Source organism: Homalodisca vitripennis, chromosome 1, assembly GCF_021130785.1.
Source record: "Homalodisca vitripennis isolate AUS2020 chromosome 1, UT_GWSS_2.1, whole genome shotgun sequence".
NCBI classification, from domain to species: domain Eukaryota; kingdom Metazoa; phylum Arthropoda; class Insecta; order Hemiptera; family Cicadellidae; genus Homalodisca; species Homalodisca vitripennis.
Window position 1 is genome coordinate 23,824,172 of NC_060207.1, and position 23,836 is coordinate 23,848,007.

Genomic DNA, 23,836 nt, shown 5'->3' on the forward strand with positions numbered 1-23,836 from the left:
TATTGCCATGTGTTGGTCGCTGCATCTCAGGTAATACAAAATCACCACAAAACACATTATGCGCCATGATGATCTTCTGAAAAGGTGATAACCTGTGTAAGAGACACTCTGGTATTGAGGAATCTCTGTTTTGGGGAGATTACATCACAAAAAGTACCCAAGTAATGGGAAAACACTCATTGATATATCACAAAAACTCTCTCTCTCTCTCTCTCTATATATATATATATATATATATATATATGTTAACACATGGGTGTACAGAATGGGAGGCTCAGCCCCCTTCCAAAATTTTGAATAACAAACAATACAATTACACATCTTAGTACTTTTTTTTAGACTATAACACATTTATAATGTCTTAAAGCACTACAATTTCCCAAGGGAAGATTTCTGAGTCCCAATTTTTGCGTGGTATTATATAGGGCGTTTCAGACAACGCGACCGCAATCTCCTGTAGTTGAACCATTTGACATAGAGCGATGCAATAAACTGTAACCCTAATAAATCTCGTACAGCAAAGTAAAAAAATTGTGTTTGTCACATTTAAAGTACTGTACAGGGTGTGCGAAATGAGAGTCACAGGTTCGAATCACTAAAATTTCAAATAGCAATATAATAGTCTTGTGGTACATCATTTTAAAGATGTTTTTTAAACACTGAACAATTTTGTACACAAATTTTGAAAATATCTAAAGTCTTGTCCAATTGGCAGTTCTTGTGGACATTTTTTGTTTTTTCTGTAGTACTATTATGTATAAATTTGCGAGTACCTATTTTTTATGTTGGAAAAAGCACAAGGATTTGACCATTATCATTTGTTTAACTTATTTCTATTGAGTATCTTTAGAAGTGCAAGTGTTAAGTTTTAATTTTTTCATTTTGTACTATTAGTCCCTTTGTGATTCAAACCTGTGAACCCAATTTCAGGCACACATGTATTTTAATTGTGAAAAAAACATTTTTGCAATGTTCGGCATATGAGATTTATAAGGGTTACAGTGTATTGCATCACTCTATAGTAAACAGTTCAACCACAGGAGATTGCGGCCGGGTGGTCTGCTACACCAGTTATACTAACCAACTCCTAACCAACTCAGTGTGTTACCCCCCCTTTAAAAATAATTTTCCATACACGCCACTGTGTTAACGTTGTGTACTATAGCTAGTAATGGAATCCCACTGTGCCTAGGATTTTGCTGACTGGACTATCCTCAGATGCCTTGGAGTAGACCACTAAAGAGGTTTTGCCTTGGCCCGGCACTATAGTGAGGTAGCACTTTTGTTTTTGTAATCGTCCCATCAATAGTGACTTGTTACTTATTTCATGTTTTATCTTTGTATATAAGATGTTCACTACTGAAGAGCTCAGTAATGGTGTCTGATGACACTTGTATACTTCTAGCTAGTTTCTAGGTTTGTTTTGGAAAGTGCCTCTATAAATATATTTTCAGCTAATTTTGATTAATTCAATATTTTAATGGATATTGAACACCAATTTCTCATACATTTGTGAAGTTCTATTGGACTAATAAATAATTTCATATCATGGATTTGGCAGGGAATGTTAAGGAAGTCCCTCCTTTGATAACCATATATCATCATAATCGAGTGAATAATTTGGTATAAAAATATACAATATAATCTTAATAAAAATAGTAGAGGATTGAAGGAAACAACATTAAAACACTGATGAAATAATCTTATCTATTTATTGGAAAACAACGTAAAAAAAGTATAAATCATTTCCTTAGTTATTACAGAGGTTAAATTTCACATTGAATAGAATTCTGGTTAAAGGTTTACAGACTAATATTACTTTCTCTTCAGTCTTTTTTTGGCCAACTAAACTTGTAAACAACACAAGATAAATTATAAAAGATTATTTTCATCTTAGCATTACTGGTCTTGGGAACACTTTGAAACGAGGTCAGTTTTCTATTACAGACGGTTCTAATATAAGTTCAAAGAAGCAAGTGTGCTCATAGACTTTAACAAGTTAACAAATTTATTTACAAAATGATTGTATATTTAATTACTGAAACATATATAATGAATATCTTATGGAGAAAAATAACTGAATACAGCAGAGAACATAATTTTATTTCAGTAAATAAGCTTAAAACTTGATTTCATCTGTAAGAAAAACATAAAATATTGCAACTAAATTATACTGCATTTAAAAGGCCAAAATATGAAACACCAACATTTAAAAAAGTAACTACAAAATAAAAAAAATGCTGTTCCAACAAATTTTATAGCGGCTATGGGAAAAAAAGTTCAGGAACAGGATATAACATTTAAAAAACCATTTTATGACAATTACGTTTGTGATGTGTTGATTTGCAACAATGAAGACTCTAGCTGTAGAATATACAGTTCTCATTTCTACAATTTCTATACAACTTTGAGGCAAGAATGCCATAAGGATCCCTATACATACTATCTAGCACAAGGTATTATCACAGGCTACGCAAGAATTTGTAAAACCAACCACAGTTGTAATAAAGTCGGTTTTATATTTCTGCTTAAATAATTATCTTGTCCTGAAAGACAATTTGCACAATAGTAGGAACAAGGAAAAGGGAGTGTATTTGAGGAAGGAACGAAGGTTTGGTAAAGTAATTGATAAATTTTGTTACAAAATGAGGTTACAGGGCTTAATAAATGATCAGTTTAACTTTTATTACTCTCACACATACTCTTTCTAGTAAGTAGGTAAAAAAGATCTTTCAAAAATGAACTCAATTGAATTTTCAATTTAAAGTAACTTCCAAACTGCCAGTACAAAAAATTAGAACATTTTAACGAAAGTCACATTCCCCCTCCCAAGAAAATTAAACAAGAAAACAGGATTTTTTCACATCACTTTATTAGAAAAACATGAACTTGCAAGAATGTCATGTCAGAGATCACAATTACTAAATACTGCTAAAGAAAGTAGGAAGCAAATGAAGTAGAACCACTTCTACACAAAGTTAAATAAATCACTTCCTCCTACCTGTTAATTTCAAGCTAACACATTTAACAGTATCTATAAGTTAAACATATAAACTAAGACAATAATAAGTACACAACAGGGACTGGCCTATAAAATTGAGACAAAAAAGAGACTGTTGCAATACAAATATGAAACTGATAGTAAACAAGGTTAACTGGTCGAGGCGAATTCTTCTCCAATGTTGTCGGCAAAGTGTGTCAATCTATCGCTGTAAGAAATCATCTGTAGGAAATCACGAGCCAATGCCTTACGAACATTACCGGCCCGTATCGTGACTATGGCGGTGGTGGTAACCTCTATCTCTTCCTCGGTGAGAGGTTGGCGGCGGGTGCCCTCAGGCAGCAGTGACTGCAGTACCTTCACCACAGTCAGCCCCATCTCCTCTTGCAGACTCACTGAGAAACTGCGTATCAGCTGAGACATCTTACTCAGCACTCCAATCCGGTAAGCATTGTCACTTTTATTCCACCGAGTTACCTCGTTCTGGAACAGATCAAAAATATTATAATTTCGCTATTGACTTGTTCAGTTAACCTGCTGGGTAATTCTAAGCAATATATGGGTCAACCTCGATTTTTCTCATATTACAATATAATGTTCCAATAGTCAATTAGAAAAGGAAATAACTAGAATTTCTTGCCGGAAAGCAGTTATAGGGAGCAGGCAACCGCCAGACGGTCATATATTGCTTAGAGTTACCTATTAGTGATCAGGGGCACTGACGTGATCTGGGCTTCAAATTTGGAACTACTCGAGTTAATTTTTTTTCTAAAAGAGCAAGCAGCGCGAAGCGCTGCGCAGCGGGCAGGCATCGTGCGTGATCCTTTTTTTTATTAAAAATTTCTGATAAATTGTTACTACATATTACAATATAATGTAGGTAATGTATGTAAAACAATTTTAAACACATAATTACATGCTGGAAAGCAAAGTAAACCAATATAATCCGCCCAATACAAAATCTCCGTAAAAATCTGGTAAAGGAATCTGTGTCATTCCTTTGGCCTGAATCAATTCAGTATAGACGAAGATCACGCACGATGCTTGCCCGCTGCGCAGCGCTTCGCGCTGCTTGCTCTTTTAGAAAAAAATTAACTCGAGTATTTCCAAATTTGAAGCCCGGATCACGTCAGTGCCCCTGATCACTAATAGGTAATTCTCGCGGTTGCCTGCTCCCTATAACTGCTTTCCAGCAAGAAATTCTAGTCATTTCCTTTTCTAATTGACTATTGGAACATTATATTGTAATATGAGTTGCCTGCTCCCTATAACTGCTTTCCGGCAAGAAATTCTAGTCATTTCCTTTTCTAATTGACTATTGGAACATTATATTGTAATATGAGAAAAATCGAGGTTGATCCATATATTGCTTAGAATTACCACCTGCTGTTATTAGATATTTATGGTTTCATTTGACCTCCTCAGAAGCAGTATAAAAATCTACTGTATATGAGCTATTATAAAAGTCCATAATAGTCCCCTCCCAACCAAAATGATGACTGCTATATCGTCCCCTCAGTATTTGATAATACAGCATAGATTATACCATGGTAAACTCAATATTGAATATAAATTATAATTCATTAACAGACAATCATATTTTAAAACAGTTTGTTAGCAATGACACACTAAAGTCTATATTTCTGAAGTGAAATCTTTATGGATTTCAGACAAGTTCATATATATATATATATATAATGAAGCTTTAAACTTTAGCCCCAGGTTAAAAACAGAGCCTAAGGTCCGTTTTGACAGTTTGAGGAAAACTTTGAATGGAAAAACCTGTGCTGTTGTAGTGGGAAATAATTTTGTACCATCTATAGATGACACGATGAGAATGAAATGAGATTGATCTCATAAATTACATGAACATCTTATCTACAGTAAACGGATAAACACAGTTTCAGAATTGCATAACAACACCAAATTTTCTTTAGTACTAACTGATTGATATACATCATGAAACAAATTTCCATCTGATCATACCTTAACCACATCGGTGAGATTTAATACTGCATACTTGAGGCAGTTCAAGACTGCTGGATCAGGATTCGCTTTCGTTGAGTCCAAACACAGCAGCATAGAATCGGTGACAATATTGAAGAGAAGGATGAACTCACTACACTTTGGAGTAGCCACACAGAATAGTTCCTGCCATTCCTTACATGTCAGCACCGGTAACACCTGAAAAGACAGCAAATATAATCAGTGACAAATTGAAAAAAAAAACTTTTTTAGATCAAATATTTAGTTTATTATCTCATAATTTATCATAAGTACACATATTATAAATGTATGATGTAACAGATGACTATTAATTTTACAGCACTTCATACTAAAATTTATTTGTTCAAATTATGAAAATTTATAAAATTGACTTACAAAAACTTTGTAAAACCTGTTAATTATTGTCTAGTAAAAAGATTGTTGATTATGATTTAAATTTCGTGTAGTAGCTGACAATCTAAACATTTGATTCCTGTACAATAATTATTGAAAATCTTTACTATAACCTGATGGATGGTTGAAAAAGTGAAATAAAAGTGTCAAAATATAAGTTAGTTAATAAGTGATAAAATAAAACTTACCACTTTGACTAGAATCTAGTTAATGGCGAATAGGAGGATTAGGAATTGCAGAAATAGGATTGATGATGATTTGTTTAAATTATACTTTGGTATTAGAATTTTAAATTCAAATCGATTTGATTATATTTTTTAACCCTTCCCATGCCGTAGACGGATATATTAGAATGGTAAACTTTGACCAAAACGTCACATTATATCAGATAGTACAATTATATCCGATATTATAAATTATGTCTCTTGGAGAGTTTTAGTTCACGAAAGGCCTTCGAAATGCTCAGTGCACACTCTGTGCTTATCGCGGTAGCCAAGGAAGTATTTATAAACATCCATCACTATGCGGCAGGGGAAGGGGGTGTGCCCGTACCTTACCTAACTCTGACCACCTGCTCATCAGTTCTGCGTCTCCTACAAAGCCATAATCAAACATATCCGTGATGTGTATTACTGCTTTCTCGGTTGCCACGAGCGTACACGTCTTCTATGTATCTCGTTATTATTCCTCATCGTTTGCTAGTGTTGTGATTAGTTTGAAATATTTATCTTGTTTTATAGTAAAATGTAATTAAAAGTTTTAGTGTGGGTTGGTAAGTCTGACTCGCCGTCTTCAGAAGTCTAGCGTTCGTAGCTGCCAATTTAATGTTTGAACACCGTGTTATGGCCATTGCATCAGCTGCAGAAGTGTTTTGTACATCTAGTGAGTGCTCCAGATAACACCTATGTTCTCAGAAACTCAGTAAGTTAGTTCAATGGTGCTGTAATTGGGGCTAGAACTAACACCAGTTGGACGGACTAGGCCTGTTGCTGTAATGACAGATGTGTTTGAATTCGTCATCTGCTCAAGCCAGCTGCGCATCATCCATCAGTGTGGCCACCTGCGGGAAAAATTACCCACACAAATTTCCCTACAGTTACTCTCAGCGGGGTTTCATCACAATCTGCACTGCGGGTTTTGCGTCACGAAGATGAAGGCGCCACAATAATGTAGTTAATTGCAATTAACTAGTAAAATGATATTCTCATCACCTCTATGACTGTGTATTGTTGTAAATAACTTCTTGCTCCTTCTGTATTTTTGTACAAAAGAAAGCCATTTTGATAAGCATAGGCTCAAGGATACTATATGTCAATATGAATTTTAGATAGAAACCAAGAGTCTATGTTAAACAACTTAAACAAGCTTAAGTGTAGAAATGGAACAAATTGTTCTGGAATTCCTTACGGAATCCAGATCAATAGCTGCTAACTGTCCAGATGTAGACTTTTACTAAATTCTATAGCTTAGTTATTAAACTGATTATAGAATTGGACAATTTATCTTATGAAAAGGAAAACAAACCCTTTGAAAACCTAGATTTGATGAACTTTCTTGTGAATTTGGTCTTGCTTAGGGACAAACTTTCCTACGAGAAAGAGAAAAGGCGTTTAGAGATGGACAGTTTCTTTTCAATTTCAGATCAAGCCTTTTTAGAAAAAGATGAGTTAGAAAGTAAGATTAAGGCACTTAACGAGGAAACTACAGTTATCACGGGTGGCATTTGAAAATCTTTCATCCGAAAATAGACTTTTAAATGAAAAAAAAATTGTAAACTTAGTCTAGAACAAACATCTGATAAGAATAAAATAATAGAACTAACATCTTGTAGAGACAAACTTGTAAAACAGGTGGAAAGTTCTAAATCCAGGACCAGTTCTGAGTGGTCCAAATTCGAGATGGGTTGATGGTGATACGATTCAATTTTAGTAGAACGCATGTGAGCGTGATCTCTGTGGGAGGAAAGATGTTGTGGTTATGGGACCTTCTGTTTCCCATGCCGCAAAACTCAGTGACCCTGTAGAGACCATAGCAATCCTGGAGAAACTTTATTTACGGACAAGGATTTCGTTTTGTGCTGTGTAAATGACAGTGGAAAAGGACTGACTGACGACAGTGGCTCACACTGGAGCCTGTTGTTAATTGACAACAGGTTCAAACAAGCTTTTCATTTGGATTCGATAAAAGGGTATAACTCTCTCTCGACGCCCGTGAACTATGTGTTAAGCTTGGTATACCTGATAAGGACTTCAATGAAACTTCCTTGTACACAACAAAAGAACAATTTCGAGTGTGGTTTGAGTGTGATGGTTCACTTAAAAATTAGGCTGTTACATTCAACCTAATACTAAAAGCATCTTTCCTTGACTGGTATTTGAGTATATTTAACTATCCAAGCGAATCTCAAACTTGTAAGAGGCCTGAGTTGAGCACTCTCCATTCACAAACCTCTTTCGAATAAAAACTCGAGTTCAACTCGGCATCACGTGCAATCAAGTAAAACAGAAAAGATGCCCAGCATTCCTAGCTTGAAAACTGAAGAGAGGTGGGGACAGTGAGTGGAGAGTGGTTAGCCCAAAGCACAGTGCCAGACACAGACCGGTAGCGTCATTCAACGTAAGTCTTGAAAAATTCATACGATATTCTCGTATCTGAGAAAAGTAATGTTCCTCCTTATGTTGATCGGAAAAATTACCAACAACTTAGTAAAGTTCCTAAACAAAAAAAAATCAAACTATGGTAATACAACTAAGAGCAAGGCAAGGTTGCTGCCTTCCAAACCTGCTCATGCACCTGACATTACTGTAAGTCAGCATAAAAGCAACAACAAAATATGTGTTGTCCTTTTATTAAGTGACTCGCATGGACGTGATATTCCAGAAAAACTTGACAAATTGCTAGAGCCTAAGCTTAAAGTAAAATATAGTGTTAAGGCCTGGTGCTACAATGGAGAATGTACTGGAGGGCAGCAAACCTGGCCGGAATGAGCTTACAAAGAGTGACGTTCTCGTGTTGTTTGCTGGCACTAACAATGTCCCTGACAACTGGGGTGGTATTCTTTCATCATTAAGTAAATCATTGAAAGAGTCAGTCAACACCAATGTTATCGTTTTGGGTATACCTTCTGAGGTATGATAATAGGGCCCTGAATAATAAAATCGGACAATTAAACAATGAGATCAAAAACTTAGTCAAATCCGACGATCACGTCACCTTCTTGCCTATAGAATCCATTCCAAAGCACCACTACACGAGACGGGGGCTGCACTTTAACAATCGGGGAAAGAGCCTCATAGCTACCATAATTTCTGATGCTATCTTGTCTCGTGCGGGAGTACCGTAAGTCCCACGCCTTGTGTCATGAGATCCAGAAGAGAGTCAAAAGACGTGGAAATGGTAAATCGTTCAATGATCCCCCACGGGTATACCGTACAAGAATATGGTATTAACTCTCGGTTTGGCTCGGGGCGCTTTCGGTGCGGAGAGTTCACCGCGAGAAACTCCTGAAGGGTTCTGGCCGGCGGAGGGTGTGGGTCAACTCGGGAGTTGAGGCCAGCCATTTTTTGTACGGGGGTCGAGTCCGACAGCCAAGGGGATAGCACCATCATCCAGCTCTTTCTCAGCGGCAGGGTCAGGAAAAATGTTCTTAAATGTATTTCACCAGAACATTTGTGGAATACGTTCCAGTATTGACCTACTCCAAATTCATCTGGAATGCGAGCCGCCGGATATCTTGTGTCTTTCCCGAACACAATCTTATGCAAGCGCAGTTCGAAGTTTTTAACTTGCCAGGTTACACAAGCGTTTCTGCTTTTTGCTGCAATTTCAGGCAGAAGGGAGGAGTTTGCATTCTGATGGATAGTAAACTGCAAGGTGATCATGTCGATGTTTCCCGATTTTGCTCTGAGGACGATTGTCAGTATGGCCGCAGCAAGAATACGTCTTCAACATGAGGATCCCCTTTTTGTACTGGCGGTATATAGAAGCCCGGGATATGACTGCGAAGCCTTTTTTAACTCAATCAGCCAATGTCTTGAAAAACTGCTGAGTAAATCTCGAAAAATCATAGTGCTCGGGGGACTTCAACATAGATGTCTTGAGTTCAAGGCCTTCAAGTAGAAACTTTATACATATAATGGGATCCTACGGTCTCAGGTGTACAATTTCATCGTACACAAGAGAGTTCAAAATAAAACTCCAGAACCGCAATCGACAACATTTTTTACTAACATTGGATACACACGGGATAAGCAGCAAAGTTGTTGTCACTGCCTTGTCAGGACCACCACGGCCCAGGAAGCCTTAGTAAGGTTGTCACCAGTGGTCCTCGATAGCTCTCAGTATAAGTGGTCTCGCCGTTTCTCGCCACAGAATGTCCAGACATTAGACATTACTTAAGTAATGAAATGTGGGCTGACATGCTTAGCACAGAGAATGTCAACGACAAATTTGAGGAGTTCTTCAAAGTCATCAATCACTACTTTGAGGTTTGTTTCCCTTTGGTAAAATCTAGGATTTGTCCTAGAAAAGTCTGCCGGTTGCTCTGTCACAAACCCTGAGATCTTGCATATGCGGGATAGGTTGCAGTTTTTTGCACTCAATAACAAAGGATTTCGATTCATCCCATCCCTCACGAGTATTGTATAGGAATGAGAGACGAGATTACAGGAAGGCTATTCGGAAAATCAAATCAGATCAAGTACTGACCAAGATTGCCAACTCCTCTAATAAAAGCAAAGCAGTGTGGGAAATCATAAACAACCAAAAGTCTTCAAAATTCCCAAGAAGAACTTGAACATTCAATTATTGGACGAAAATAATACCCATATTACAGATTCCTACAACAGTTGCCAATATATTCAATAAATATTTTGCTGTTGTAGGACAAACACAATCAGATGTGACTTGTGGTAACACTGCTGCTATACACTCATCTTCAACTAGTATGCAGACAATAATGAACTCCTTCTTCCTTTCACAGACGTCGGCAGAGGAAAATATCACGCGTCATCCTTGCTATGAAATCCAAGCCATCTTGCGGATCTGATGGTATTTCTTCTAAACTCTTGAAACAGATCCATGACTTGATATCACCACTGCTGGCCTTTCTTGTGAATGAATCTTTTCAAGAAGGCGTTTTTCCGGATGTTTTGAAGCATGCTATCATTCGACCACTGCACAAAAAGGGTAAAAAGGGAGGATTGCAGTAATAATCGCCCGATTTCCCTCTTGTCAACCTTCTCCAAGGTAATTGAAAAGATTTTTCTCGAGAGATTCTTGTCCTTTATAGACAAGAATAATGTTCTTTCTCCTCAACAATTTGGTTTCATCAGAGGAAAATCCACGATGGATGCCATGAACTTTGTTGTGTCATCTCTGGCTCAAGCATGGACTCAGGAGATCCGGCCTTAGGTTTGTTTTTCGACCTTACTAAGGCATTTGACATGGTCAATCATGGCCTTACTGATGGAGAAGCTTGACAGACTTGGAGAAAGAGGAATACCACATTCCTGGATCTCTCATCATACTTAACAGGGAGGACTCAGTCTGTTCAGATACGGTAACTCGGATGTCTTTGGGTGTCGTAGGTCAGCCAACTCAATCTCAGCTGGTGTTCTTAGGGGCGTTCCACCAGGGCTCAGTTTTGGGTCCTGTCCTCTTTTTGCTCTTCATCAACGACCTCCCGAGGATTGTGTCTGGTGTCAATGCCAGGATTTTGCTTGTTTGGCGGATGACACATCACTCACGGTAAGAGCTCCGAATCAGTTAAGTCTTCGGACCTTGACATCGGAGAAGGTTTGTGAGATTGTGCATTGGTTTGAGCAAAATGAGCTCAAACTGAATGGCTCCAAAACAAATCTCATGGAATTTTCCATAAGTGGGTTCGGTGAGTTCCGAGCCTCTTGCAATATCTGTGGGGAGTGACGAGATCTCTCCGTGTGCCGTGAGCAAATTTCCTCGGCCGTTCATATTGACAGCAGGCTCAAATTCCATGACCACATTGAGTTCGTTTGCAGAAAGCTTAGTTCGGCTATTTTCGTAATACGGAATCTCTCAAAGATCGCTGACACTCGAGTGACACTGGCTGCATATTATGGGTCAGTTTTATCCGTACTTGTCATATGCAGTCGGGATTTGGGGTGGTGAAAGCACGCGCACGGGGTTTATTTTTAAACTTCAAAAGAGGGCATTGAGAGCTGTCTTCAGCAAACCTAGCCGATCATCCTGCAGACCTCTTTTCAAGGAACACAAAATCCTCACATTTCCATCAATTTACATAGTTGTCTCACTTATATCCATAAAAATCCCCTCCTGTTCAGAAAATCCCACAACTCCAACACTTACCATCTCAGACATTCCAATAACCTTCAGATCCCTCCACACAAGACCAGTTTCTTTGAAAGGCAATTGCGGTTTAGTGGTATACGGTTGTTCAATGCTCTTCCCGAAACCCTTAAGGCAGAAGGTGACGGGAAATCGTTTGCTAAAGGGGTAAAGAACTTGTTGGAGGTGAAGTGCCACTACAGAGTCAGGGACTTCCTCAACGATAGTAGTAGTCTAAGGTGAAAGGTCACTCGATGATCATGTTTAAGTTATTGTTATGGTCATGTACCGTACCTTGTTATTCTTAAAATATGACTACTTTAGTATTATTTTTTATTTGTTGAATGGAACAATCCTATTTTGTACATGACGCCATTGTATGACTCCATATTGTGTTTTGTCAATAAAGAAATTTGAGTTTGAGTTTGAGTTTAATTACATTTTACAGTGAAATTAAAATTTACTTGAAAAGTTTTGCAAAGAGTTTCTTTAATTTTTATCAACAAATACGGTAATTTTAAGTGAAATGCCCTATTTTATACTTTTTTAGATTTACCTTTTATAATTTAGCTATCATAAAAATTAGCTTTGAACTTAAAGAAACAATATTTTTACACTTGTCTTGGTGTTAACAGGAAAGTTAAGTTGGCATGCGAAGGGTTAAGATTCGGAATCATATTTGAAGTCTGGATTTGCCCATTACTAGTGTATGGAGATTCAGTAATACAATATTCATTAGCCATTTCACATTCGTATGACAAACCTGAAACAAAGCAACGTTTGTCTTGGTTTGGCTAACCCAAAAATTGACACCTGTCGACTGGTGGCAAACGTCACAGAGGCGGTCTGCTACCCCTGAACTATCTTAGTACTGTTGGAGGCTGGGCTCGTCATAAGCCTTAGGTAGGAGGAGGGAGGACAAGTACTAAGTACTAAATGACCATAGGTTGTGATATAGGAAATACGAGCCTGAGCCAAGCCCTGACTGTTACCATACTATGTAAAAATACACATGAGTGATAGATGCTGCTACTTGGTACATGAAATGAAACAATAATACAGTTTTATTCCTGCAATTTTCAATTCCAATACTATTTAGAACTTATTATATTGTTCAATTCAGCAATGATTCAATCCGTCACAATGTAAGAAAGAAGAAATTGCGTAAATTGGCCACATTTCAAGACATTCAGTAACGCTAGCTTCCTGTTGTGATTGAAATTCAATAGCCACGGACAGCTGATATTATTTTTTAGTTTTTTAATGTCATAGTTTAGTGTAGTTCCAGTGAGCTATTGTGTAATTACCAAGACCAACAATATCAGAATACAGAAATTGCTTAGTTGATAGTGTTTGTTTGTTGCAGCTGACCCACATCCGGCAGCCTTCGCTTCTTTTCGCAAATGATTCTCAAAATCCAACATAACATATGTTATGTTTTTTATGTTATTGTTTCCAAGTTATTAAAAAACATTTAAGTAAATATTAAAAATTGAGAAATGCTTATGTTAACATTTTGTTATTGATTCACAGTATCAGATTTTTACCATTATTTCTCCTCATATTCAGTCAGTGTTCGATAAAAGTAAAAAAAAAGTAAAAGGCAAACTACCCCGTAAATAAAAATACTTATGGAATTTGACCCCAAATTTTTTTTATATTATTGTTTCAGAAAATAATATATAAAATATTGTAAACAAAACAAAAACTAAAATATTAAACATAGAACAAAAATACACGATTTATAACAGAAGAAGTCATATACAAACTAGGGACTAAAAGAAAATTGTTGCTGTGGTTGTGGAATAATTAATGGAATACACAGAATCTGCAGTAAGAACTGAGCATCTGTAAATTTAAGTTTTATTGACTATTGAATTTAGTTTTTTGTTCCCTGAAGAATTGATTCACCTCAATCACAAGTTTAAATAAGTCACTGTATGAACTTACATAGCAAAGAGCGAAAACCAACTTTGTTCTCTCCTCTTCTGTGATTTGTTCAATGCTCCATTCACCGATGCCATAATACGTCCGGTACATAAGCTGTAGTGAGGGTTCGTCTGGCAGCTTCTCGTCAGGTATGAGCCTTGCCAGATGGTACCGGTTCATAGGACTGATACACTTCTCCACCATCGTTGCAAACCTCCTTATCTGTCTCTCTGGAACAGAAGGCTGGGTCACATGATTAAGGTAATAAACAGTAAGATCCGATGTAGGTAAGGAAGTAGGAGCCTAGAGGAACAGGTTGAAGGTCGGTACTACAATATTATGAGAAATTGACCAATATCTGAGAGAAATTTGAGAGAAGTGAAATCACTCTTATCTGTTCCGAGTGATCGTGTCCACTGCCATTACCTTACAATATCACAAACAATACTACAAATACACAACAATACTAATAGTACAATATAAAAACCTTTCCTCTGAAATATTTAAAATTAGAAGTGTATCACAAACAGGAGAATTCCTTTGAAATTCTAAAAACAAGATTCTTTGGACAAAGCTTAAAATATTGGAAAAAAAATTGTACCAAATTGTTCAATGTAAGATCTTCAAAATGATGTCACATGACTTATCTTGCCATTTGAATTTTTTCAGATTCGAACCTGTGACCCTCATTTTTGTATCATCCTTACGTTACATGTGATAAAAACAACTTAGCGACATTTGAAATCTGAGATTTCTTAGGGTTACAGTTTATTGCATTGCTCTATGTCAAATGGTTGAGCCACAGGAGATTGCTGCTGGGTGGTCTGAAACACTCTGTAGTATAAATATTACAAATGCATGTTGAAACAGATGAGTAATCATTTTTACTGAACTTCATAATAATTTTTGTATTATCAATATGAAACTTATTATGAAAGTTAAAAAAACTTGTACACAACAACACTTATTGAAAATATTTACAATAATCTGATGGATAGCTGAAACAGTGAAATTGTAAAACATGAACATGTCAGAATATTCAGTTTTCTTTGCACTTTTTCATTGTCTGCAGCATGAACAGCAACACCAATTTTAATTTTTTTTTTAATATGGAAAATAGCTTCTAACACGATAAAAACCTCATGATCACGACAAACTGGTCTTTTCAATGCATTTTCTGTACTTGCAGAGTGAAAATTCTCTCCATGACAGTAGTTTGAAATTGCATTGCGTTAGGAGCTCATTCTCAACATAGTAGTTCTTATAATCTACACGCTAACATTTATGTTTGTTATAATTGATTGAAATCAGCATAATTTCTTTGAATTATAACAAATCAGGGACACAAATGTAATCAATTTATTGTGGTTAATATTTGGACCGATAGTTTAACATGTAGTAAAATCAAACACAATACTTTGACTAGATTCTAGTTGATGGTCAGTAGAAGGGTTAACTACCTTGTTAAAAAATCTACTTCAGCACTCCTCCCTTCTACTGATTACAGAAAGAATCAGTTATATTCTTCTGGAGTGACACTTACAACCCTTCTCCAAGTAATATAAGTTTAAAAATAATAAAAGAATTGATTATACCCATGTTCTACATCCCACTGTAATCAGTAGACAGCCATCTACAACCTTATCTGTGACACAATATTTTGACTTCAGACAGTTGAAAATGTCTACAATACCTTTTATTGCATTGCAGTATGTTATCGTATTATGCTTTAGAGCATCTGCACTCTGTGTATCAATGTATCTTTTTCATGAAGAGTGCATAGTAATAAAACCAGTTTGTGCTGTGTTATCTGGAGTACAAGACATTATGGAACAGTAATTTGGAGGTCTTGAGAAAGCAAATAACAATGATAACTTATACCTTTCTGAAACAATGAGAAGCTCTACTGCTATTTTCTCATTGATTTTTCAAAATGTCCCAAATGGTCAATGTGTGATTGGCATAGAGGTAATTTGCAAGAGTCACTGACACAAAAACTCACTTCAATGTCACATTCGCCAAGTATGTAAACAATTTAGATAATGTTGAAATGTAAAAAAATAAGATGAATGTAACAACAAACATAAAGACAATTAAAATCAGCTGGTTATTTTTATATATTTTTGTTATGACACATATGACGGGCTGCTTCAAGGATATTTATAAAGAAACTAATAAAGAAAACAAGCCACAGCACTCTATTAGGTATAATGCAAAAAATATAAAAGTGTTTCTACCATTCTTCGCTAGATCGCATACAGGGTTTGTCCGGAAAGTAATAGGACTGATTTTCTTTCGCCGAGACTGTTCTTCGGAGCGTGCGCGCAACGACTGGATTCGGTAGAGGGCGTTCCTAGCTAACGAACAAGCGGCTGGTCAGTTGTCTCCGAGCACCTGAAGAGTCAGAACAGGCATTTTCACGTGACGTGTTTCTGTGAGTGGTGCAAGCTGAAAATGCAGCGTTCGTTAAAGAAGAGGTACACAATTAGATTCAGTGTGAAACTCGGTAAATCTGCGACAGAGACATTTGATATAATCAAGCAGGCTTACCCAGATGTTGCTTTAGCAAGAAGTGGTGTGTTTCGGTGGCACCAGGCCTTTTTGGAGGGCCGGGAAGAGGTCGCTGATGAAGACCTTCGACTTCGACAAACACTGACAATGTGACTCGTGTGCCCAAAGTTTTTGAACTCAGACCATCGACTAAGTATTCGTTTAATTGCCCAGATGTTACATTTACCGAAATCTGTCGTTCATGAAATCGTGACGGAGCATTTGAACATGCGCAAAGGTGTGCGAAGATGGTCCCAAAAGTGCTCACTGGCGACCAGAAATTGCGGCTCACACCGCATTTCTTGTGAACAGCTACCTGACTAAGGCCGGCATCCCAACTCTTCCACAGCCGCCCTACAGCCCAGATGTGCCCCCCCCCAGACTTTTTTTGTTTTTCTCGCCTGAAAAGGCAAGCATTTTGAGACGACAGAGGAGATCCAAGCAGCTTGTACCGCGGCTCTCAAGGCTATTCCGGAGAATGGCTTCTGTGACGGGTTCAATGCTTGGAAATCGCGCTGGTAGCGCTGCATCGACGCAGAAGGAGCCTATCTTGAAAGTTTTTAAAGAATTGTAACGATTTGCTCAATACATTTTTTTTAATTGACTCAGTCCTATTACTTTCCGGACAAACCCTGTATGTGTTAAGGAAAACAATTATGAATCTCTAAACAATTGTGCTCGAGTAACGTGCAGGGTTACTAGTCAAAAAGTTAGTCATGTGTTGTTACTTTATAATTACTGATAATTCTGAAAATTAAATTAAAATACATTACAAAATCAACACAAAAGATGCATACATCTATAGTACATTTTGCTATTCAGTATACAAAGTTAACATTGTCAGAATATGTGCTCTTAAAAAATCTTTGAAATAGTAAATTACCATCAGGTTCAGAATGAAACCATTTAGTGATGTACTCGTCAAGCAGGATCAATGCTGATTCACACACATGTACAGCGGCCATAGAGAAAGTTGGTGGACTCCAACGCATAGTTTCCACTATTTGCATCAACATGACCAGGCAAGCAGGGCAGTTGTGTATACAGTTAATATCGCACAGCTCCTAAACATAAATATTTTAGGTTATTAATGCATAACTTAAGGACATAAATGGGTTGATAGATTAATTTACATATTTGTAATTCAATACTTAGCGCCACATCATTACCTCCCTGAAATGACCCTTAACCACATCCCATAGAGGTACGTGCACCATCATCAAGCTTAATCTTGTCTATGTAGAAATGAAGTTCATGTAACATTTTTAAGCATTCAGGTGAAATCATTCTCTGGATAGTTAGGACATTCATCATCAAAATAATTTCTGTTTATAAATAAAGTTTATACAGAATTCAGTCTATAGATCAAATTGTTTTCAAGATACTCCTGTACGAGGTGTGTCCAAAAAGTATCCGACCTTGACGTCTGGCATGAACTGATGTTACTCGGCGGCAACGGCAATCTGGTCCCCTTCAAAGTACTCCCCTCCACAAGCCACTACCTTATTCCAACGCTCCTCCCACTTCCGGAAACACTCCTTAAATTCATTTTGCGGAATGGCTAACAGGTCCTTCATTGCATTTTGTTTTAGTTTTAGTGGTCAAATCTTTTTCCTTTCAAAGAAATTTTTAATTTCGGAAATAGCCATAAGTCACAAGGAGCTATGTCAGGACTGTAGGGTGGCTGTCGTAGCTGGTTGATGTCATGTTTGACCAAAAAAACGCTGAATAAGATTTGAGGAATGAGCTGGCGCGTTGTCGCAGTGCAGGATCCAGTCACGGCTTGTCCACAATTCAGGTTGTTTCCTTCGCACTGCATCTCGTAGCCGTCTTAGGACCTCAAGATAATACTCCTTATTCACTGTCTGGCCTCTTGGAGCATATTCATGATGAACAACGCCGTCCTGGTCAAAAAAAAACTGTCAGCATTGTCTTGACATTGCTTCGACTTTGTCTTGCTTTTTTCGGCCGTTGCTCTTCGTGAGTTTTCCACTGTGAAGATTGAGCCCTTGTTTCAGGGTCGTAGCCATAAACCCATGGCTCATCACCAGTAATAACTGTTTTACATAGCCCTGGGTCACTTTTTATCAAATCCAGATTGTCCTGTGCGATTTCAAGTCAACAGTTCTTTTGGTCTTTTGTCAGCAACCGAGGAACAAATTTTGCCGAAACACGGTTCATTTTTAAATTTTCGTGTAAAATGTTACAAACTGACGATTTTGGTATTTCTAAATTTTCTTCCAGCTCTCGGACAGTCAATCGACGGTTTTCATTAATTGCTACACGAACATGTTCAACATTTTCAGCGTTTCTGGCCGTTGAAGGCCTGCCAGATCGGTCATCACTCTCCACTGATATGCGGCCATTTTTAAACCACCTAAATCACTCTTTTATTTGTGTATTGCCCATAGACATGTCACCATAAACTTTCCGTATCATAGTAATCGTCTCTGATGCTGAATGGCCAAGTTTTTGGCAAAATTTAATGCAAATGCGCTGCTCAACACGTTCAGTCATATTGAAATGCGACGCACACACATGGCAGTACTGTACGGAACAGAGCGCTGTGACTCACTGAGTGACCGGATCATATTCAATGCCTAATATGGGAAGGAGTAGGCTCGCCCCTCCCCTTCAATAACCGGTTCGAGCCGGTTGGTTAAGCCACGCCGCCTACTAGTCGACGGTCAGATACTTTTTGAACAGACCTCGTATACACTTACGGTAATGCTCAGCCAAATTCAACAGTGTAAAAATAAAGCTACATGCAAAATTCCAAGTCCATAGTTCAGTTTGTTCAGGAGATATATTGTGGAAAACAAACAAACATACATACAGAGAAGGGATTTATAGCGAGCCATACAATATTTCAAGTTTATACCTCAAGGTATTTCTCTTCTGAGCTATAGGCTTTGTTAACACTCAATCAAGCACCATCAACAAACTCGGTCATGTCTAAGAAGATATTGAGTGGCATGCAGAATTTCAAGATTCACTTGTTCCAGAGATATACTCCAGAGTTACAAGTTTTGCTAATGCTCAACCTTATTCCATGAAATGACAGGCACCATCACTAAAATAGTATTTTGTAAATAGAGTTTTGTGTAAACTTTTAAGTCTGTAGATCATAAAGGACATGTACCATCACCGAACCTGATGCTGCCTATACCGGTTGTTCAACATTTTATGCACATTGAGAAGATCTTGAAAACTATAAGAGATACAGAAAAGATTGGTGAAAAATATTCAAACTGTCACAGCTATCTTATTAGTATATTTTATAATGGCAAGATTTTTTTGCACGCAACCTGCATGGCTTTAAAATATTCTTTGTTTGAAGTTTATTTCTACTTTAATATTTTTACTTTAAAATATTGTAGTGAAAAATATAACAAGACCAGCAAGTAGGAGGTCTAGGGTTCAAGTAAAATTGTTTATAAAATGATCTATTTCTTTAACCCTACAACTAGCGGTCAGTTCATCCTATAGTGTTAGGCTGTTTAACAGCTTCATACAAGATAACAAAAATTTATTAACAATATAAATTAGGAGCAGTATCAGGGTGGCCACTCAAAACCTCTTTTCAAATTATCGGTTGAAAATTTCCAATTCAATAGTCCATTGTCAAACAAACAAAAAATGCAATGGTGTATTTTAACCCTACGCCGAGTGTAACGCTGATGGTATTTACAGGCAATGCCACGAAGCTGCAGTGATCTAACGAATTTAATCACTTTAGCGATATGCGAGTAATTTGATGACGCTTATATCGCAGTCACTACTGCTCTGCCGCTTGCCGATTACCATTCATATAGTGGTCGAGGCCCGAGACGATGGGTCGGCCGACTTTGTCCAATGGACTGTTGCGAGTTTGGGAGGCTTGCCACGATACAGCGGTAGAAATAATCCAAGATAAATTCCATTAAACTAGTAGAGAGGCAACTGGCGTCAGATAGAGCTTGTGAATATATTTCAATCTACATTCCAGTTTCACGGTTCATGTTGCGTAAAATACGATGTTTTGACATTAATCAGCTCCTGATTTAAGGAGCTGTCAAATTATTTCTTGATTTCATAGCATCTTAGAAACAGAAAATATTTTTTGAGAATTTCAGCTTATTCCCGGTTGGGTGGACTCTGAATACATATACATTTCTTCAGAATTTAACAAAGAATAATATTGGCTCTTAAAGTAAGCCATACAAAATTATTATTTAAAAACATTATTAATAAAATGCAAATAAAAAATAATAATAATTTCTCAAATTTGGGGGGGGCATGTCCATCAAATGAAGTTATTGTGAGAAGAAAGTAAATGTGAGATTGCCATTTTGTGTCAAATTTCATGTGTTTTCAATACATCAATATTTTATCACCAAAATGTTAGAAAAAGTATATTTCTTATTACTAAAATCTTATTAAGACTGAATTTATATTCAACAACTACACGGGTTACTGAAATAACAAATAACCACGTAACAAACAATGATCCAAACAGTTACCATATATGACTAAAGAAATTACGGTAAATAAATATTTGGGTATGGAAGCTGTCTATTTACCATGACTAAATTTTTTACTTCAGAACTAAAAGTGAGCCGGAAATTACGTTTAGTAAGTGAAAAACAAAAACAAACTGCGTGAAATAAAGTTTAGCCTAGCGATTTTCCAATAACCTACTCAAAGCCACAGATTTTAGTAAAAAGATATTTCTTTATTCTAAAATATATTTATTTGCAGTATTGCAATATCCAAGAACACACTACACATTTTATATAACACTAAAACACGAATAAAACTTGCTTGGCACAGACATAAAAATGAACAACGCTGGCAAGATGGCATTCACAACAAACAGACGTCATTTTCTGTTACGTTTGGAATAATCAACTTGCTATGTCACAACCAGAAAGAGCAATAAAACCAAAGTTCTTGTTAGCATGTTTACTCCCAAATCTAATGGTGTATGAATCCAATCGATACGCTACTGCCATACTACAGTAAAAAATAAGAAATGATTATGTGAGGAAACGTTTGATCGACAAAATTATGTTAAAGAACACTACAGAAACGGCAAAAGGTGACAGAAATATGTTGATTAAAACTACGACGGTTAATTTAAAAAAAGTAATTTTTGATTGATTTAAAAAATAGATATGTGTTATAGTTTCCTCGTGGGATATGTCACTCGTGAACTGACCTACAGACTTGAATTGTGCATGAAGCTTCATTTGTATACAAGGAACACTGAGTTTGATGATAGTTCATGTCACTTCAAGGGAATTGGCTGAGGATTAGTGAATATTTTTACATTGGACTTATAGGTAACTATGATGGCAACTAGAAAATAGCAGAATAAATCAAATAAGATATTCAAACGTATGATATATTAATACATGTAGTCTAAACATACCAACACATACATAGTTTTATAGTGACAGTGTGAAGATTTTTACTATCCAAAATCTGATATAAAACCCAATTTAATGAATAAAATCTGAATGTAACATGTGAGAAAAATGCAGGGAAAGATTCTATATGTAGACCTTAAATTTTTTCATGAAACTTCATTTCTACAAGAATGAGTTCTATCTATGACATGTAATTTTTGTGTTAACTTCATTTTCATATGATTGTTTATCTGTCCACAGAAAATCTCCAGAATGAAATGAGCTACAAATTAGAAATCTTGCATGCAACCTCAGTGAAGCTGTTATGACCAACTTGACATTTGCAGTTCTGAGAAACTGCAAACTTTTACAATCAATAAAAATTAACAAATGAACTGACTTTAAATGCATGGGGATTTATCATCCAACATTTATATACACAAAATTATAATAAAATTAGAAAATTTAAACTTGTACTTACTGAAAGTGTTTCCAAACAAGCTGATAAAACAATACAATCTTTTGATTTCAAGTGGAGATGCATTTTTGACATTAGACAGCCTTTGATGAGTTTGTCTCCATCCAGACATTTCCGCATGACAAGTTCTCGTACCTGCATAAAACAAATCAAAATACCCAATAATTTAGATCAGTGGTTCCCAACTTTTTTTCTTATGTTACTAATTATTGAGCTTTTAATATATATATATATATATATATATATATATATATATATATATATATATATCGTATGGGGGACAAAGGCAGACTATCCATAAATAAATAAATTAAAAATTACAATATTAAAAAAGTACGTAAGAAACAAAGTTCTTGAGTCATAAATTAAAAATAATATTAAGATCTCCCGTCACAAAGCTAAATCCAAATTACTGAGCCAGTTTAGAGACCCATCCTCTAAACCACTCAGACCAGCCAGACCACCAGAAAACAATCGCAAAGGGCAGTCCTTTTACAATGTGCTCTATTGTCTGAGAGTTTGCGCCACAATCACATGTCTGGTCGTCAGTAATGCCCCACTTAAATTTCCAGTGATTGCTTCTCCCAACCCCAGTTCGAAAACGATTCAATAAAACCCATTCCTTTCGAGGAATTTCCAAGCCACCCGCTGCTTTCGTAGATCGGGATATCAAGAACTTGTTCCGTCCATCGAATGATTCCCAGGATGACGCCCAGTTAGCATTAGGCATAAAGTTCTCCTCTATCAACTGGGATGCTGTTCGTAGTGATGGCTTGCGTGATTTGAGCCGGCTATCTTGCTGAGGAAGGTCGCGCGTAACGGGCAATTCGGGATTGGACACGATCTTATTGAACTCTCTCAGAAGAGCCTCTTTTGCGTCTAATCTCAGGTGGTGCTATATTGCTTAGCACTGGGAGCCAAGGTGTTGGTGTTGCCATGAGAGTTCCAGTAATTCTCCTCATGGCCCTATTAAGAACGCCATCGACCTCTCGCACATGTGCACTATTAAGCCACAAAGGAGCACAATATTCAGCAGCGGAGAGTACACAAGGGACAAAGTGGTACGCAGTACTTTTGCGTTGGCTCCCCAAGTTGATCCAGCAAGATGCTGTACTATATTAGCCCTTGTTTTCAGCTTTGCTGCTGTCTTTTGAAGGTGACTTTTTAAAAGTGAGAGATCGGTCTAAGGTAACTCCCAGATACTGCGGATGTTCATTATGTTTCAATTTGACACCATCAAGAGTTACATTTAACTTGTAGTTCGCCAAGTCTGTTATTTAGGTGGAAACATGATACTTCAGTTTTAGTAGGATTTGGATTTAGCTTCCAGGCTCTAAAATAATCTGCGAGGACTGAAAGATCATCAGTGAGTGCCTGTTCTGTTTTCTTTATGTCATTATGTTGGTAGGCTAAGGCAATATCATCCGCATAAATAAACTTTCTGGATAACGTTGTTGGGATGTCGGCAGAGTACACGTTGAACAACAAAGGAGCAAGTACTGAGCCCTGTGGAAGGCCATTTTTAAGTTGCCTGAAAGAACTTTCCCTCACGGCCAAGGCATACTTTTATAAAGCCTGTCGCCAATCATTGAATTAAGAAGCCGCAGAAGGAAAGGGTAAGGAATTAGATTATAATAGCTTTACTAAAAGGCCTTTTCTCCAGACAGTGTCGTAAGCTGCAGTGAGGTCTATAAAGGCTGTAGAGGTTTTTTGTTCTCTTTTCAAAACCATTCTCAATAAAAGTTGTTAGCGCAAGCACCTGGT

At 36.9% G+C, this 23,836-nt stretch overlaps 1 protein-coding gene across 1 annotated transcript in view; it reads right to left on the reverse strand.

The window, feature by feature from the left end:
• Positions 1-1,693: 1,693 nt before the first annotated feature.
• The window catches only part of LOC124358235, a 35,306-nt gene continuing 13,163 nt past the window's right edge, over positions 1,694-23,836 (reverse strand). Inside the window, exons 4-8 of the mRNA XM_046810532.1 lie at positions 22,076-22,207; positions 17,088-17,268; positions 13,676-13,884; positions 4,988-5,185; positions 1,694-3,484 (exon numbers count right to left, since the gene is read on the reverse strand). Coding sequence (XP_046666488.1) covers positions 3,152-3,484; positions 4,988-5,185; positions 13,676-13,884; positions 17,088-17,268; positions 22,076-22,207 — 1,053 coding nt within the window. The 3' untranslated portion in view covers positions 1,694-3,151. The remainder of the gene's footprint in view (positions 3,485-4,987; positions 5,186-13,675; positions 13,885-17,087; positions 17,269-22,075; positions 22,208-23,836) is intronic.